Source organism: Panthera tigris, chromosome B1 (genome assembly GCF_018350195.1).
Source record: "Panthera tigris isolate Pti1 chromosome B1, P.tigris_Pti1_mat1.1, whole genome shotgun sequence".
Classification (NCBI taxonomy): domain Eukaryota; kingdom Metazoa; phylum Chordata; class Mammalia; order Carnivora; family Felidae; genus Panthera; species Panthera tigris.
The window spans coordinates 76,300,107-76,319,720 of NC_056663.1; the positions used below are offsets into that span (position 1 = coordinate 76,300,107).

General features: G+C 34.5%; 1 protein-coding gene across 3 annotated transcripts in view; it reads left to right on the forward strand.

The window, feature by feature from the left end:
• Positions 1–19,614, forward strand: part of LRBA (LPS responsive beige-like anchor protein) — a 781,201-nt gene that overhangs the window by 258,757 nt on the left and 502,830 nt on the right. For all 3 annotated transcript variants that reach the window (XM_042983782.1, XM_042983784.1, XM_042983783.1), the window contains one exon: positions 16,208–16,272. In XM_042983782.1, the coding sequence (XP_042839716.1) occupies positions 16,208–16,272 (65 nt within the window). The remainder of the gene's footprint in view (positions 1–16,207; positions 16,273–19,614) is intronic.

The window sequence follows — 19,614 nt, forward strand, 5'->3', positions numbered from 1 at the left end:
GGAGCCACCCAGGCGCCCCTAGATTTTGAATTTTAATAAATGTTTATTCTCTACTACCATTTATCAACTCAGTAACCAAGTCTCACTTGCTTGAGACTCAGTTTCTTCTTGAGTGAAATGGGTGTAATAAAGATTGTGTTAGATAACATGAGAAAGTATATAGAACATTTCCTAGCTCAAAGTAGATTGTAAATTAAAATCAGTTTCTGAATCTGTCAGCATGAAAAGCATTGTGTCTGGGCTCTTAGCATTGTTACAGTAACACAATAAAGAATTAGAGATCTGCACCAAAGTGAAAGCAGAAAACAGTTTTATTAAAGCAACAGTACACTGTCTAGGGGAGAGCTGGCAGGTTTCCAGAGGCGGAACCAACCAGTAGGTTGTTTTTAGGATTGGGTATTACTGGGTCTCTCTGGGCTGGGAGGAGCTGGAAAGCACAGTGGGGTGGTCTCTAATGGAAGCTGCTTTGAGTCATTTGAAGGACTACTCCCACAGGTTGGGAGGGAGAGTTTTTGATCCTACAAGGTTTATACCAGAGCAGCCTTTCTCTGCGGAAGGAGAGGGTAACTATAACGCAAACACATTGTATTGAATCTAGGGGTTACCGTCTGGCAGAGGTGGAAGAAGAGAGCCCATGCTCTGCACCTGTGGCTCTTGATCTATCAGCCCCAAGGTCTTGGAAGCCATAAAGTCAGGATGTTGTGCTCCTGGGCTTTTAATGTGTGACTTGTTTATCATAGTCCTTACTCCAGCTCCTGTCTCTACCATTTTCCCCTCAAAGATTTGGGACTCTGGCTTGGGGCATTCTAGCTTCTACCTAACAAATCTAATGTGTTTTCAACAGCATACAAAAATGTTCTCCCTTTTGTTCAGTATTTTCAATGACTCTTGTTTTCTTTTTATGAAGGTAATTTGTTTTTTTAGATCTTTGCTTCACATATTCAGTCCACCATTCTGTACTGTCTTTTTTAAAAAATTATTTTCTTTCCTTCCTGTGGTTATATGCCCAGTCTAATACATTTTCATCTCATAGAACCATAGAATATTAGAGCTAGGAGAATTCCAATAGATGACTAGTTTTTGGCCTTTTCCAAGTAGACAAGGTTAATGGGTAACATATTTTCCATAGGATCCCAAAGGTGATTCTACCCTTTTCTGTGCTAACTATACTAAAAGCCCCTCTTAGGAAAGTCAATAAAGTACAGTTTTAATACTTGAACACTATTTGAAGTATATGGGTCTGCTTACATGCAGATTTTTTTTTGATAACTACAGTACTGTAAATGTTATTTTCCTTTCCTTAGATTTTCTTAAGAACATTTTCTTTAGGTTAATTGTAGGAATATATTATATAATGCATATAAAATATGTCTTTTTCAATGTTTATTTTCATAGAGAGTAGGAGCGTGCATGTGCATGGGAAAGGGGGCAGAGAGAGAGAGGGAGAGAGAGAATTCCAAGCATGCTCCCTACTGTCTTTGTAGAGCCTGATGAGGGGCTTGATCTCATAAACCATGAGATCATGACCTGAACCAAAATCAAGAGTTGGACGCTCAACCAGCTGAGCCACCCAGGTGCCCCCATACAAAATATGCCTTAATCAACTGTTTAATTAATAAGGCTTCTGGTCAACAGTAGACCATTAGTTAGTAGTTAAGTTTTAGGAGAGTCAAAAGCTATATGCAGATTTTCAACTGTGTGGAATCAGTGCCTCTAACCCCTATATTTTACAGGTGTCAACTGTATACCTGAATACAAGTGAGATTGATGGTTGTTATAGAGATCACTACTCTAATGATTTTTTTTTTTTTTTAATTTGAGAGAGCATGAGCAGGGGAGAGGGACAGAGGGAGAGAATCTTTTTTCTCTTCTCTTTTCTTTTCTTTCTTTCTTTCTTTCTTCCTCTCTCTCTCTCTCTTTCTCTCTCTCTCTCTCTCTCTCTCTCTCTCTCTCTCTCTCTCTCTCGAAAGTGAATTGGGGAGAGGGGCAGAGGGTGAGAGAATTTCAAGCAGACTCCAAGCTCAGTGTGAGCCCAACGCGGGGCTCAATCCCACGACCCTGGGATTATGGCCTGAGCCAAAACCCGAGAGTCATTTGCTCAACTGACTGAGCCACCCAGGTGCCCTACTAATGATTTTTTAAAGGGTCTCTTTTGTATACTTCAGACCTTTAAGTTTATGTTACATTACTTTCAACACACCCCCCCTGTGTTAACCATAGTGAAGAAATACTTTACTAGAGTTAATCTAGTTCATTGATGATGAACTTTTTTTCTGGCTAAATATATCATTGTCATTAATAGTTGCTTATTATGAGTTTCACCTTGAGTCCGATCAGAATGGGGGTGACGGAAAGGGATAAAAGGAGATAGCATTTGAAAAACACCTCTGTAAAAGAGTCACAGATTATGATCCAATTTACTCCTTTATTGTGAAATGACCTGCCTCCTTTCTGTTGATTTTACTTCCTTCAGTACATTTTGACAAATTTACTTACCGAGGAGAGTCTCTTTAGATTTCCTAAGAGAAGTTACAGTTTACTCTCTTGTCAAATTCAAACTCCTCTGCCTTATTTTCAAGGTGTTTGATAACTGTTTTGTTTTATTTTATACTTCTGTGCTGCCTTGTGAATAGTATTGATATTTGACATGTGTGCTACGGACTTCATGCCATTTTCTTGGTAATTTACCAAAAAAACCAAGCTCCATAACCCTAAACCCATTCTCCACATTGTCCTGACTATCCTTTTCACAGTATGCATTTACATATAATGAGTATGAAAATGTATACTAATGTCCTAAATACTAGACACACACTGCATTCGTTGATACTAATTATATATGTGTGGTTTTTTATTTTTTGAGAGAGAGAGAGTGAGAGTGCATGTGCATGCTTGTGTGCCAGGGTAGCGGCAGAGGGAGAGGGAGAATGAATATTAAGCAGGCTCCACATCCAGTGCGGAGTCTGACGCGGGGCTGGATCTCATGACTGTGAGATAATGACCTGAGCAGAAATCAAGAGTCAGATGCTTAACCAACTGAACCATCCACCTGCCCCAAATAGTAATTACGTATTTTGGAAAATTATTTGGAAACTTAAATTTTTATTAGGCATTCAATTAAAACAGTCGCATTATCTATTTTTTTTAAATAAAAGATTGTTTTTATTTTTACGTAATCTCTACACCCAACATGGGGTTCAAACCCACAACCCCAAGATCAAGAGTCCCGTGCTCCACTGACTGATCCAGCCAGGACCCCCAAAACAGTGGTATTGCCTTACTGGGTCTTTCGGTTTGTCAGTTTATTCTCGTTACCAGTTACTACATAATCAAGGGCAAATTTCCTTTTGGTTTCTTGTTTCTTTTTTGTAGGAAAGATGATCTATTCCTTTACCTAAGGAAGCTTATACATTCGCTTAATCTTTCAGAGTTGTCTCACATGCATACCTATTCAAAAGACTCGTTGTTTGTAGCACAAGTCTAATTTGTGAGAATAGGGTCCTATCTGCTAGTACTGTAAGTTAAGGAAAAAAGGAGTTTGGTCACTAGCAATAAAGTAAAATAATGGGAGAATTTTTTTTTAACAAGTTTTCTTTTTCTTATTCCTTTTTTCCACCTCTGGACTGCTGCCTTACTTATTCAAATATTTGGCAGTGCTGTCTTTACTTCTCTGTTAATTAATTGTAAGAAGTTGCTATTTATGATGTCTGCTTGTTACTAGTAGCTCAGTGGCTCAGCTTTCAGTTTCATGTAGCTTGATAGGCTTTATATTTTGTAAGTTAAACTGATTTTTTTGGAACTGAAAACAAAACCAGTCACAACTCAGTCACTGTTAGAACCAACACTTTGAGGTGTTGACTTGCTTAACATTTTTCCACCTCTTGTCATGATATACTAATTTTTTTAAAAAATGTTTTTATTTCTCTGAATCTTAAATTTTTTGAACTTCAACTTGCTGTTTTCGTTCTTTTAATTTGATTTCTCTAGTGTGATAGGCTCCTCAAAATTATCCATGTCAAATCCCTGGAATCTGTGAATGTTACCATATTTGGAAAAACGATATTTTGTGTGTGATTCAGTTGAGGATTTTGAGATGAGGGAACACTACTGAATTGTCTGGGTGGGCCCTAAAGGCCATTATATCTATTTTTATAAGTGATAACCAGATGCATATTAAGAGAGAGGCACACAGAGGAGAGTGTGAAGATGAAACAGAGAGCAATGTGGCCACAAGCCAAAGAATGCTGACAGCCACCAAAGCGGGGAAGGGCAAGGAACACCTTCTCCCCTAGAGCCTCAGGAAGGAGAGGAGCTTTGCTGACACCTTGATTTTAGTTCAGTGAAACTGATTTTGGACTGTGGCCTCCAGAACTGTGAGGTAAGAGACTTTAAGTTTGTGACAGTTTGTCTAGTAATGCTTTGATGATGTCTTGAGTGTTCTTAGTGCAGTCCTCAGGCCTTCACCTAACAGTGTTATGATTTCCTTAACAAGGATTTGCAGGTTTGTTATTGGAAAATTGAATCAGGTACTATTGAGAAATCAAAGAGACCGAGAGTACCACCTTTAAAATGTTTCACCATAGTAGAAGAGAGCAGTGCCAGTTTGTGAAGTTATTGACCCACCTCCACCCCCACAAAAGTAAAAGAAGCTAATATTGCATGTATTTCTAATGGAGAAGGAATTGATAGGAATAATATACTGCCACAGAGATGTACTATTGATTATTTGTTTCATCAGCCCTGGTTTATTTGTGCAGCAACTGGACTATCAAGTATTTCATTGTATCACTGTTTCAGTTATGTTGTAGGTCAAAGAATGATCTACATGATGATTTTTATCCCAACATATCTTAGGACTTTTGCATTATACTTAAAGCTGCTGTCCGCTAAAATCTTACTGGTGCATTGATAAATATTTGAAAGAGTTAAGGAATCATTCTGGACTGAAAAGTCTTTTTCCTCTTCACCAGAAGTCATCAAGTATACTGTGATTGGCTACAAGTTGTGGCTGTTGAGAACTATTAACATGTTATTGTAGCATGCAATATATGTGTCTTTTAAAATCAAGACCAAAACTTTGTAGGTTGATAATAGCGTGAGATTTGGAAAAATTTTATTCTAAGATACCATCATTTCATAGCATAAGCATAAAAGAAAAGTTATTTGCCCCTAATGAATGTTAAAATAAATGTGGTTTTGCAGTTATTTATTTTCCACGTGGTGTAAAACTGCACTGAAGTTCAAATCTCACTTTATATTAACATTAGGAATTTACTCAGTGAATACATAGTATCGGTTTACTGTGGTCACTATTAGAGTGGAAGATCCCAAATGGTTAAACAGCAGGAGAGTTTTCAGTTTTTACTTTAAAACTGCTGTTTTCTATATGCCTTATTTACTACATGTTTAATTCTTAATGTTGTGTGCTGTGGGATTGGGCATGCAAAAGTCAGCAGAAAGAGTTCTGGTTTTTACATCTAGAGCTATTACTTGCTGTACAATAATAAAGGCACTATTTTATTGGGTTACTTGTAATTAACTTCAGCACTAGGCATTCATATAAATCATTCGTAATCTGTTTTCTTTAGATTTTTATTCTTTTAAACTGGTTTAACGTACTTGGTTTCTGTTACCTTTTTTACATATGGATTGAGGCTGTAATTACTTTTTTGGAATTAGGCTGTCAGAAATCAAACATATATGTGAATTCAAGAAATGATTGAGGCAAGCTAATGAATTTTGTGTAACATTTTATAGATTTGTTACTGAAATAAATATTATGTAGTAGTATTGTTGTGAACCTTAACAAATAGTCGTTCTCTCATGTTAAAAAGTGGCTATACATCTTAAAAGTTAAAATGGCAGCCTTAGTTAGAAAATATTTATCCTTTTTATATCTTTCAAAATTCTGAGAAAGCACAGACATGAAATTTCTTTGTACTTCTCTGTTAATTTTTTGACATTTACAAAATTTTTAAACATTTGAATCTTCATATATTTTCCATAATATTATCTGATAAATGCCATCTTACAAATGACTAGTAATTTATGTTATTCTGTCCTTATTACTTTTTATGTTTATTAGTTTAAGATGGAATAAAATGCAATAAAGGCAGACTTTTGGATAAAAAAAGAAGCATTTAAAAAGGAACATGTATGTCTGGCTGAGTTTAAGTTCACAGTGTATGTTATTTAAAACTAATTAATAGAAAACAAAACTTTCCCCTAAAAATTCCTTCATTTCATAAATGTTTACAGTGATCTGTAGAAGGAGTTTAGAGGCAAATATAATTTTCTCTCCCATCATACAAAATCTTGATTATTCTTATAAAATGATTGTTAAGTGTTTTGAGGTGTGGGGAATGGGAAGGCATGAAGAAAGCTATTTTCACCCATGTCCTGAAAGCAGTGCTTTTAAAAATAATTCAGTTGGTAAATATTTTTTATTGTTGCTGAGTACACTAGAGGGTTTAAAAATCTTTTAAAAATAATTAGCCGTTTTATATAGTTTTAATGGAAGTCTTTCATGTTTCCTCTCCAGCAGTCTCTAATGAACACTCCCTGTAATTTCAATGCAGGCTATGAGATTCCCTAAAGACTTGACTTCAGACCTCAAAGGGCAGCAATTGCCATATGTCTGGAGAACTGGAGTTGCCAAATAGACTGACCATGTACTAATAGGACACATTTATATCGCTCCTGAATGTGAAGCCCTGATATAAGCTTAATGATGATCATCTGTTGAGAGCTTGTAGCTGGAAAGGGTTAGAGCAACTTTTGTCACCTTTATTGAAATCAAGCTTTCTGTATTGATTAGTAAAAGATCTTGGCTAAATTGATTCCAGTTTGGAAGTTACTCGAAGGATCATTATTCGCTGGGGAGTATGTTTTTCCTGAAAAAGTTTAAAAATAGATTTACAGGGACTTGTAAATGTATTAATTTTAATGTATGCTTAAACACAACAGCAAGGGGACTGTTGTTTTCTTATTATTTACAAATAACTTAAAACTATATTTATAGCACTTGCATAATTGATTGCATGGTTATCTCAATGTTTTGGATTTTTAAACTTTTGCATTCTTTACTTTGTAAATCCAGTAAATGCATTCTCAATATTCAATTCTTTGCACTTAGTACACATTCAAAAATATTTGTTAAAAAGCAATTGTAAAATAGAACCATTTGCTAATTCAACTTTAATAGATTTTTTTTCTGTGTTCTTTGTAGTTATCTGTATGTGTATTTCATTTATAAATTGAATCATAATATTTGTACAAAGTAGATGTACATTTTAATAGTTTATGACTATAGAAATCATTGAAACCAAAACTTTCCACAGGATATTCTATTTTGGGTAATGATTTGTTTTACCCTCTAAAGAGACAATGGAATAAAAACCTGTCCTTTACTATTATGCCATACTCTTTCCTGGTATGTGGTTACTCGGATTTGTGTTAGATAAGCTGTTGAGAGAGTGCTGACATAAAGCGCAAACACTGTTGAAAAGTTCTTGATCGTTTACTTTGAGCACTTAAGATTACTATATCTTGACCATGAACAAGTTTTCTCTAGTTTTGACCTTTAGTCCTGTGTATAATGTGGTTTCCAATTTTGTGTTAATACATTCCCTTCGTTATTTGAGCTCTCCTCTGTGGCCTCCTCCCTTGACTCCTACTAGTGTTTCTGTCATCTACTTAGGGAATTGGAGCTACATCCAACCAATTTGATTTACTTTACAAAAGCATACATAACTGTAACAACATCTTAAAATATTAATATTGATATTTCATTGAAGAGCACAAGCCTTTAAATTTTTGTATATTTTTACAGGGAAAATGAAATAGTTTATATGAGTTTAGGTTTTTGTTAACAAATTATTCTTCATTCCTTTGTTTAAGTGAAATTAATTTTGCATCCTTACATCAATACTTACAGAAAAGAATATTTTACTGTCAAAAGCAGTAGAGATAAAATTAATTTCATTTGGTAAGATGTAGAATACTGACTTTTAAAAAAGTAATTCTTAATGGTTTATGATAAATTTTTTCACAGTTTTGATACCTGTATTTGTGAAACTTGAAGGGTTGTTTGGTTATTTAAAGCTATTTCACAATATTTTGGATAAATACCTATTGTCTAGTTAGTATACAATTTTTAATATAATTTTTTTTCAAAGAAAATGTATATTGTTTAAAAATCTAACAATAATATCATACTTAAACTGAAAAACAACAGTTCCTGGCCTCTGTTTTTCCTCTCCCCCTTGATTCTTACTTTCTGCAAGGGGCCATATTCACTAAATCTTAGTCGTTGACTCTGCCAGTTATCTTCATATTTCTAAATGATATAATAGCTGTTTCTTGATTTTTCTATTTTAGACATTATCTAGTAATGTCTTCCATGGAAGATGACCTTTGAGTTACTTTATATTGTTCTTTCTAAACCATACTTATCATTTGCATTATTATGACAATGTAATTAGTCACAACAAAGCTACAAAATGTAACTCAGGATTACCTTTTCTTTCTCCTCTTCTTCCTTCTTCTCACTTGTTTTTCTCTCCTTTCATTTTTCCCTTTTGAAATTAATAATTTCCTACTTTTTTGTTTATTTAAATTTGTGTGCCCACTACAAATTTATTTCTAAATTGTCCACTAAAATCATAAAATTTCTGCCAGTGTGATCAAACACACCTGTTATCTATTGATTCAATTGTTTTTCTTAGAGATGTAGTACCTGTACTTCTCTATTTTTATGTTCCAATCTGAATTGGTTACTCTTTAGGTCTGTAGAAAGTTGTTACCTGGAGGTTTCTTTTCGCAACCTAGAATTTTCCTATTCTCTCTTATGCTGCAGTGTCTATCTTCTGTGTCTCACAGTGACTTTTAAATTTGAAAAGTGGGAATGTAGTAGAGGATAAAACAAAGGGAAAGGCAGGAAAGAATTTGGTGGGTAATTAGTATGCCATCAGAAAATTAAAGCAGGATAGGTATGGAGGATGATAATGGGGTGTCTGTATTAATTTTGATGAGGCACTTCCTTTGTAGTTTCTTGAGAAAGAATGCATGAGGGGTAGAATTTTTTAGACCCTGCTTGTGTGAAACTTTTTTTTTCTTATTTTAACCTTTATACTTGATCGATAGCGTGTTTGGATATTAGTATGAGAGACTGAAAATTATAATCTCCAGATTTTTTTCCCTGGTAGCTTTTAGTATTTTATTACCTTAAAAATTATTGTTGTTACTACATTATGCCTTGATGTGGGTGGATCTTTTAAATTCATTATCTTTGGCATTTTATGTAAACTTTTTTAGTCTGAAAAAAGTATATACTTGTGTTCAGAGAAATTTTCTTGAATTATTTCTGTGGGAATTTCTTGCTGCCTGTTTTTTCTAATTTTGTTTCCAGAACTTCTGTTAGTTGGATGTTGAACTATCTGGATTAAATTTTCTGATTTTCATATCCATTCCCATCTGTTTTTCCTTCATTTTATCTTTTATTTTACTTTCTGAGAGGCTTCCTCAACATCTTCCAATAATTTCAGAATTTTTATTTGATATACTTTTAATTTCTAAAAGCATTTTCTAGTTTGCTGGCTTTTTTGTTGGGGGAGACAAGAGCTTTGATGGTATAAAATTAACCTTTTTATAATGGTTATAACCATTACATAGCCAAAGATAGCCAAATTATAATGTGTCAGCTTGACTGAACCATGGGTCTCTAGATATTTGTTCAAATATTTTTCTGGATTTTTTTTGTGGGCGGGTTTCTGGATGAGATTAACATTTAAATGGTAGGCCATGCAGAGCAGATTGCCCTACCTATTGTGGGTATGCCTAATCCAATCAGTTAAAGTCCTGACTAGAACAAAAAGTATTACTATCTCCCATGTAAGAGAGATTTCACATGCTTGACTGCTTTGGAACTAGAACCTCAGCTTTTTCCTGCTTTTGGGCTTGAACTGAAACACTGGCTCTTTTTGGGTTTTGAGCCTCTTGGCCTCAGACTAGAAATACACCATTAGTTTTCCTGATTCTTAGATTTTTTGACTTGGGGTATAACTATACCATTGGCTTTCCTGGGTCTCCAGCTTACAAACTCAACCCTATAGATCTTGGAACGTGTTACTGTCCATAATTGTGTGACCCGTTTCTTTAAATTACTAAGATTTATATCTCCATACTATTTGTTCTGTTTCTTTGGAGAATTCTAATACAGGGGCAAGAGATAGCAGTGAATAAGACAAAATCTCTGCCCTGATTGTTTTACATGAAGATTTTTATCTTTCTAATTATATTAATTGTATTTTTCTTTATTCTTACTCTCCACAGCCCTTAACAATATTGGCTCTTTTCTGTGAGTCTTTTCTTTCATTTCTTTGATGTCTGTCATTCAAATGAGTCTTTTCCTGTAATGACCAGTAATCCTTTGCTATCTGCTCACGTTTAAGTGTAATGCACAAAAAACCCACACAGCTGTGTGCAAGTTGTCGACTGGTGATGAATGAGCTGCCTTTGCCATTGATAGACTGTTAAATATTATGGATTCTCGTTTTTCTTAGAGAAAATGTCTTAATATTGCTTTGGAGTCTCATAGTTCAGTAAGCATACTTTCAAGTTATTTGTTTGTTTTTTGTTTTTTTTACAGTGAGGGTTTTTACAGTGTCCCGAAGTTCACTTCTCTGAAAAGTAAACTTGTATTTGTTTTACCATGGTGGGAATGACATACAGTATAGGGAGAGGATCTGGAATTCTTTGTTTTATATATTACTTTTCATTCATTTAAACTATTTTTATCCCTATTTCTCAACCATCTTCATATGTACTCTGTGACTTCAGTTCTTGGGCTTTCTAGAATTATGTTACAAGCATTGATTTGCTTCCTCAAGTTGATTTTACCTAGGTTGTAGAGAAATTTTTTACCCTTTCTCCTTGCTGTTGTCTCTATTTTTTATCTTTGTACTATTTTTTCTTTATTATATTTGTTCTTTTACTGTGTTTAACCTAATGTCACTCATTAATACCTTTTTCCTTTTTTTAGAGTAAAAATTTAGTGATGAGCTTACCAGAATAAAAAGTTAGTACTACATTTTGTTTTTGATGTTTATTTTTGAGAATGAGAGAGTTTGTGTCCATGTGCATGTGCAAGCTGGGGAGGGACAGAGAGAGAGCAGGGGGTGGGGTGGGTTGGGGGACAGAGGATCTGAAGTGGGCTTCACACGGACAACAGAGAGCCCTATGTGGGTACCAAACTCACAAACTGTGAGATTATGACCTGAGCTGAAGTTGGCCGTCTAACTGACTGAGCCACCCAGGTGCCCCAAGTTGAAACTACATTTAATGTCAACATGGATGGCTTGATCTCCCCACAAAAAGAAAAAGTGGCACCTTGTAGTATGTGTAGTCTATCTTGACAATCTGTGGCCTGACTTTATTTACTTTAGAATATGGTACTATTTGGGAATTACTTTTAAAATCTAGGTAAATTTACGTAGTACATTCAAATGCTAAAATATGTTGTGTGTGGGGGGGTGGGCGGTTATTGAATTTATAGAAAGCTTTCAAGTTCACTTTAAAGAAGTTACAATTGTATTAAAATAATATAAATTAATATGTAGCATGTTAATTGTTGCCCCTTCTCTCTATATTTGTTTGTTGATGTAGGAAGGAATATACTTAAATTTGGTTATTAAGTAAACTCTTTTTTATTTTTTTTAAATAAACTCCAACTTAAGAAAAGACTTTTACCATCAAAAGCATGTATTTGAAATTTGGTAGGACACTATATTTTATAGATTTCACTAATGTATATTTTCTTTGTTGTTGATGTGACATGACTTAAGAGCATTAGTTAGCTAAGAGTATATTTTAGTAAAAATTGACTAATCAACAATTATGGCCTTAGGAAGTGATAGTCAATTAAATACAGCTTAGAACAGGTATGAAATTATTGACTCACTTGTTGTGTTTTGAGTCCTTCCTCTCCAAAGTGCTGAAATGTGTTTTGAAATTACTTAGTTGCATTAGTGGTTGGATTTGAGGCTTTTAACGCGTTTTTCATCCATACCTTTGGGAAAAGAATAACCAAGACCTTTAAATGTACTAGCATTTTGCATCACTATATAATTGTAAATACTGTGATGAAATATTGAAATCATCATGAAAGATGATAACTGTTAAGCTTTTCTTTCAACTATTAAAACTCACTAAAGGTTGTATTGAACTGTGGTTTATGATATTGTTTAGACTAACACCTTCTTTGATAATTGCCTCAGAAGTGGAAAAAATGCTTTAGGATAGCATGATTAATGAAATCTTTTCAGATTTGGCAACTTTCTTAAAGGGTTGTATACAATGTTTTATTTATTTATTTAAAAAATTTTTCATGTTTATTTTATTTTTGGGTGGGGGGCAGACAGAGAGAGGGAGACACAGAATCTGAAGCAGGCTCCAGGCTCCTAGCTGTTAGCACAGAGCCCAATGAGGGGTTGGAACCCACGAACCACTGGATAATGACCTGAACCGAAGTTGGATGCTTGACCCACTGAGCCGTCTAGGTGCCCCGATAGTGTTTTAGTATGGAAAAAACTTGTTGGCTTTGACTAATAGCTAGACTTATTAAAAAAAATTTTATTTTTGGGGTGCCTGGGTGGCTGAGTCAGTTAAGCGTCCGACTTCAGCTTGGGTCATGATCTCATGGTTGGTGAGTTCAAGCCCCGCATTGGGATGTGTGTTGACAGCGTGGACCCTAGAGCCTGCTTCAGATTCTGTGTCTCCCTGTCTCTCTGCCCCTCTCCTGCTTACACTCTGTCTTTGTCTGTCTCTCTCAAAAATAAATAAATGGTAAAAAAATTTTTTTCAAATTATTTTCTATTCTTATCAGCTTCAGATTATTATCATCTGGGTTATTAATTAATTGGTGTATAGGTGACACAGTATTATATTAGTTTCAGGTGTACAGCATAGTGATTTAACTACTCTATACTTTATACTATGCTAACCACAAGTGTAGCTACCATCTCTCACCCTACAATGCTATTACAATACGACTGAGTTATTAATTCTTATCAGTATGTATTGATGTACCTGGTATGTGATATTTTATTAAATGTTAATAATTTACAGTTATGAATGAATTATACCCAAAAGTGTAAATAAGATTTGTATTTTCACTTCTTGTATTGTCTAGTTATTTTTTAACTAGTGAAAAAATTTTACTCCAGGTGATTGGGTAACAGCTATTGTAAGTTAACAGATTGGGTTTATAGATGATGTTTGGGAAAGCAAGAAATCTAATGTATTAGCAGTAATAAATCTGTGTCTCTGAGTTTCTGTAAAAATTGGATTCTTCTGCTTTTATATGTACCTTCATGTCTAATTTGTTTTAACTTAAAAGAAATATTTTATGTGGCACACCAATTTAAATTCATGTCATAAAAATCTTTAGATGTTGAATTTTCTGTAGTTGTACCAACTTGAACTAGTTTTCTAATGACCTGAATCATGCTGTTAAAAATGTTTGTGAAATATAAATGGCATATTCCTGATTTTACTTTATAATTAAGATTAGTTTGTATACATTAATGAAAATAGAATCAAATTGATATTTACCTGTCTACTTACAATTTAAGTCTCTCTAGTGTTACCTATTTCATCCATGTGGAGTTGTGAGTTTTGTATGAGCTATATGATAGAAATGTCCACCTGTTGTAGTTTTAGATCAGGCAAAATGGATTTGAGAAAAAAATACTAGTAAATACTTTTTAAAATAAAATGTTTTAAATACATACAACGTATTCTCTTGCTTTTCTCCCCTCCTCCTTTTTTTTTTCTAGCAAGAAAAGTAATTTCTTTTATTCTCTTTTTAATAAGGTTAATTTTCATTTTCAGATTTTCCTTCAGGTTAAATGATCTGAATGGAAACTCAGTTTAAGGTCTTGCCTCCTCATAATCTGGTGCTATATCAAATTTCTAAGCGGCTTGCTGATAGTGCTATGTTGGGTCTAACAGCTGAGAAGTAAGCATATGGTTCTTTTCCTTGACTGTGGCATCCTCTGAGGTGTCACCATCCCTTCTGATTCCCCACTGTTTATCAGCAAGGATTCCCTACTGTCTAGCTGTGTTCTTCTCATCCCCTCAAAGCCTTATTTAGTGTACATCTTTCTAGGATAATTTTCTGATTCTTCCTATGGCATGAGATACGTCAAGGCTAATTTAGGTCCATCTGGCCATTATGTCTGTCTCTATCTACTATTCCTCTACATTACTAGGTTTAGGGCAACTTTTTAGGCTTGATATCTCCCTTTGCTGTGCTTCAAAAGTAAGGTGTGGGATCTTCTGCAGCAGGATAAAAAACCTTACCTGTGGTTTCTGCTTTTTTTCTATTTTCCTCTTTGTATTTCTAAGAAGAGTAGAGGATTCCACACATGCTCTTCTCTTAGGGATTTACTTCTTAATGGAATTTGATTTCATTGCTTTGTGCTGTCAGTTTTATTTTGCTGGAAGGAAAAGGGTTTTAAATTATGAGGTATTCCTATTTATGCTTGAGTTGGTTTACCTCAGTGAAGGAAATACGAGATCTTTATTGTTTCAGCTGGGTGGTAATTGTGAATTTTGAGAGAGTATAGACTGTAGGCTCATGAGTCGTTTCAAAATGTTCGTAAGTTACTGAATCCTAAAATAATAGAGCTAATTTTTTAAGGGAGTATCTAAGACCTAGAGATGTAAGGTGATCTGTCCATGGACATATCCTGTCAGTGTCAGAATCAGTGTGAGAATATAGATCTCATGGCTTCTTGTTCATGGCTCTTAACAGCACATTGCTTCATCTTCTCTCCTAGATCTAGTCAATTACTACTGCTAGATTTCTAAGTGACTTTATATCTACTTTTCATTCTACCATATATGTTCTGTTAGTATGTCCTTACTGACACTATTCATGAAATAGAACCTTATAACAAAAATTGTGGTATACAACCATTTCAGTCCTAGGAACCACCTTGGGTTTTTCAAAACATAACAGGAAGCAATACAAAATTAGGGATAAAAAGGAGAAAGTAGAAGAGAAAGGCTGAGCACCCACCCACCCTGGCCACCCACCAAAAAAATAGGAATTTGGAGTGACACAGAATAGTCATTAGAGGTGAAAATACATGGACTTTAGAACTCTTAAATGGTATTACATTCAGAACATATGAATATATTTGGTAGTAATGGTAAGTAGCCAAATATTGTCTTTTGTTTTGAGTTTATAAAACAAAAAAAGATCACTTGAGGTATATTATGTAGGTAGAATGTAAAGGGCTTCTTTGTTTTAAGGACCATAAAGATGATATATTTCTGGTTATTTAAAAATAGATACACACGTACATACACATACACACATACATACATATCTTGGCACTTCTCGACTCTGCCAGCATTTCACATACACATACAGACATGGGCACATACATAAACGTTTTTCAAATCTAGCTACTTTAAAATTGTTGTAGGCCCAGCCTTATTGGATTAATATTTATTTTAAATATGGTTGGAGATGAAGATTAAAAAGTACTCATTTGTATATACTCTCCTGATTTATTTCCTTCCTAGGCTTTTCAAGGATAATTATTCATAAAGAATATAATAGATTTATACTATCTTTTGCTAACTCATAGCCTAGTGAACTGTAGTTTTCCAGCTCAGAAGTAATCTAGCCAAATTCACTGATCTTTTTTGTCCCTTTCTCAGTCATTAGTCATCAATTTTTGTGGTTGGGTGTGTGCTGTTTATTAGTATACCACACTATTTAATTTTGTCTCTCTCTCATTTGGGGTGATGCATCTCTTTTCTTAAAGACACAAAACCTCTCTCTTTGGTCTGTGCTACCTTCCTTTCCAATTCATAACTGTTTCAGTTGATTTAGTAGTATATAATGATATAAAACAAAAAGGTCAAGATAAATATAGTTAGGCTTTTTCAGTTTATATAGAATCAAATTATTGCTAACTTGTTTAGCTTAATTGTGAATATCAACTATTCATGTGTTCACAGGGCTGCATTGGGTCGGCAGCACATTTAACCAAACTTTTCCTTTTAAGGGCTAAGGTATGAAATTGATATGGGTGATGTTTTTTATAATAGTTGTTTTAAAAAATTAATCTGAGTATTATTTGTTCAGCTCTTTTCTGCCTTTTTTCTTGTTTGTTTTGTTTTTATTTTTTAGGAGTGGCAGAATTCTATCCAGAAGAATGCAGGCCTTGCTTTTATTGAACTTGTCAATGAAGGAAGGTAATCTCTTTTATATCCATTTATATTTTACCTTAAAATCTTACTCTGTTTTTGCCATTGAAACTTACATTTTTGGGGACTGTATTGTTTTTGTGGTCAGTAATAAAGTGGAGCTTAATTATTACAAATATGTCAATATTTAATTATTTTATGGTTTTCTTCATGGTTACATGCTTTATGATGAAAATATGGTCTTTATTTTTCGAATGGTAAGGCTGAATTTGGCAAAAGTAAACTAGTGATTTTATTAGCAGAATTAAGGAAAACAGACACCTACTTTGACTTCCTATTAATGTAATTATATTTGTGGAGCCCAATAATGAGACTTAGATGTCTATGTTATCTTTCTTATGTCATGGCCCGGTCATAAAGGAGAGGGAGAACAAGTTTTGTTCTGTGTTGCAATGTGATGAAAAAGTAGAGAGAGGGAGAAAGTAATGTTTCCTTTTAAAGAGCAGAGATAGATGAGTTCAAGGAAAATAAATTTACTAGTAAGATAGAAAAGTGAAGTAAGTACAGAGATTAAAAGAAAGTTACAAGGGAGGAAATGGATTGAAGAGAGTGAGAGAATTAAAAGCTAAAAGTAAATTGAGGAAATGATGAGTGGACTACATTGTGTCTGTTTTTGTGGGAGTGGATTTTGGTTTAATAGGACTAAACACCCAGGGACTGGATTAAAAGGTGTGTTTAGCTGCCATTTGAATTTGTATTCTGAGAAAAATTATTTTTTAGGAATGTTTCTTTACAGTGTTCTGGCTAGTGTTGAGAGACTGATGCTATCACTTGGGGAAGTATTTGAATTAGTAACCAGGAACCAGTGTCTGCCTTGTTAACATTACAGAAGAGGGAGAATAGGGTGTTGATAACTTCATTTGACATTAAATACTCCTAAAATTACTTTACTCAGCAAATAATTATAGATGCTCATATACTAGTATTGGCAACTAATAAGCCTGCAATTACAATGCCTTTTGCTAAATTCTGTTGTAGAAGTATTTAAATACATGTTAAAAGAAAGATTTGACAGTTACTATGGAAGAATTAGGTAAAACTTCCCCAGGGATCATGATTCTTGAAAGGCATTTTCTTTTTTAATTTTATTCTTTATTTCTTTTCCACTTTTATTGAGAAATAATTGACATACATCACCATATAAGTTTAAGATATACAGGAGGATGGTTTGATTTACATATTCTGTAAAATGATTATCACAATATGTTCAGCTGACATTTGTTATCTCATATAGATACAATGTAAATAAAAGAATGAAGAAAAGAAAAGGGAAAAACAATTCTCCTCATGATGAGAACTCTTAGGATTTACTCTCTTAACAACTTTCTTGTATATCATACAGCAGTGTTAGCTATCATCATCATGTTGTATATTTACGTCGTTAGTAGTTATTTATCTTTTGACTGGAAGTTTTCACCTTTTGACCCCCTTCCTTCAACTCCCTCTCTTTCTTCTGCCTCTGGTAACTATATTTCTGATATCTTTTTCTATGAGTTTGGGTTTTGTGTTTTTTTGAGTTCTACATATAAGTGAGATTATGAAGTATTTGTCTTTGTCTGACTTACTTCACTTAAGTGTAATGCCTTCAACTTTCATCTATGTTGTTGCAAATGGTAGGATTTTATCTTTTTTTTTTTTTTTTTGAGAGAGAGTGCACAAGCAGAGGAGAGGGGCAGAGGGAGGGAGGGAGGGAGGGAGGGAGGGAGGGAGGGAGGGAGGGAGAGAGAGAGAGAGAGAGAGAGAGAGAGAGAGAGAGAGAGAGAGAGAGAATCACAAGCAGGCTCCATGCTCAGTGTGGAGTCCGATGCAGGATTTGATCCCACAACCCAGGAATCATGACCTGAGCTGAAATCAAGAATTGGATGCTCAACCGACTGAGTGACCCAGACATCCCAGGATTTCCTCATTTTTAATGGGTGAATAGTATTCCATATTCTCTCTCTGTCTCTCTGTCTCTCTCTGTCTCTCTCCTCTCCTCTCCTCTCCTCTCCTCTCCTCTCCTCTCCTCTCCTCTCTCTCTCTCTCCCTCCCTCTCTCTCTCTCTCCTCTCCTCTCCCCTCCTCTCCCCTCCCCTCCCCTCCTCTCTCTCTCTTCTCTTCTCTTCTCTTCTCTTCTCTTCTCTTCTCTCTCTCTCTCTCTCGTCTCTTCTCTCTTCTCTCTCTCTCTCTCTCTTTCTTCTCTCCTCTCTTTTCTCTCTCTCTCCTCTCTCTCTCTTTCACTTCTTCTTTGTCCATTCATCAGTGGACACTTTAGTTTGTTTCTGTGTCTTGGGTATTGTAAATAATGCTGCTATGAATGTGGATGTGCAGATAATCTTTTTGAGTTAGTGTTTTCATTTCCTTTGGATGTATTCCTGGAAGTGGAATGTTAGATCATATGGTAGTCCTATTTTTAATTGTTTGATGAACCTTATGCTGTTTTCCATAGTCTCTCTACCAGTTTGCAGTCCCCCAATGAATGCACAAGTGTTACCTTTTTTCTACATCCGTAGCAAGATTTGTTATCTCTCGTCTTTTTGGTGATGACCCCTCTAATGATAGTTCATTGTTGTTTTACTTCACATTTTCCTTCTGACTAGTGATGTTGACCATCTCTTCATGTATCTTTGATCTTTTTTATATCTACTTTGGGAAAATGTGTACGTTCTTTACCCATTTTTAAATTGGATTGTGTGTGTGTGTATGTGTATGTGTGTTTTGAGTCGTATAGGTTCTTTATATATTTTGGATATTTAACCCTTACCAGATATGTTTGTTTGAAAATATTCCATTCTACAGGTTGTCATTTCATCAATAGTTTCTTTTGCTGAATGGAAGCTTTTTAGATTGATGTAGTCACACTTGTTTATTTTTTATTTTGTTGCTTGTGCTTAAGGTGTCCTATCCAAAAAAAATGTCCTTTCCAAAGACTGTGTCCAGGAGTTTTTTCCCTAAGTTTTCTTCTAGAGTTTAAGGTCTTAAACATTTTAATCTTTAATCCATTTGAGTTAATTTTTGTGAGTGGCATAAGATAGGGGTTCAGTTTCATTCTTATGTGAATATCCAGTGATCCCAGCACCATTTACTGAAGAGACTTGTCTTTTCTCCACTGAGTATTCTTGGCACCCTTGTAAAATATTAGTTGACCATAAAATGCTTTGGTTTATTTCTCAGCTTTTGATTCTGTTTTATTGGTTTACTTGCTTTCATGCTAGTACCATACTGTTTTGATTACTATAGTTTTATAGTAAACTATAAATCAGGAAGTGTGGTAAATTCCGCTTTGATGTTCTTTCTCAGAATTTCTTTGGCTATTGAGAATCATTTGTTATTCCATATAAAGTTTAAATGT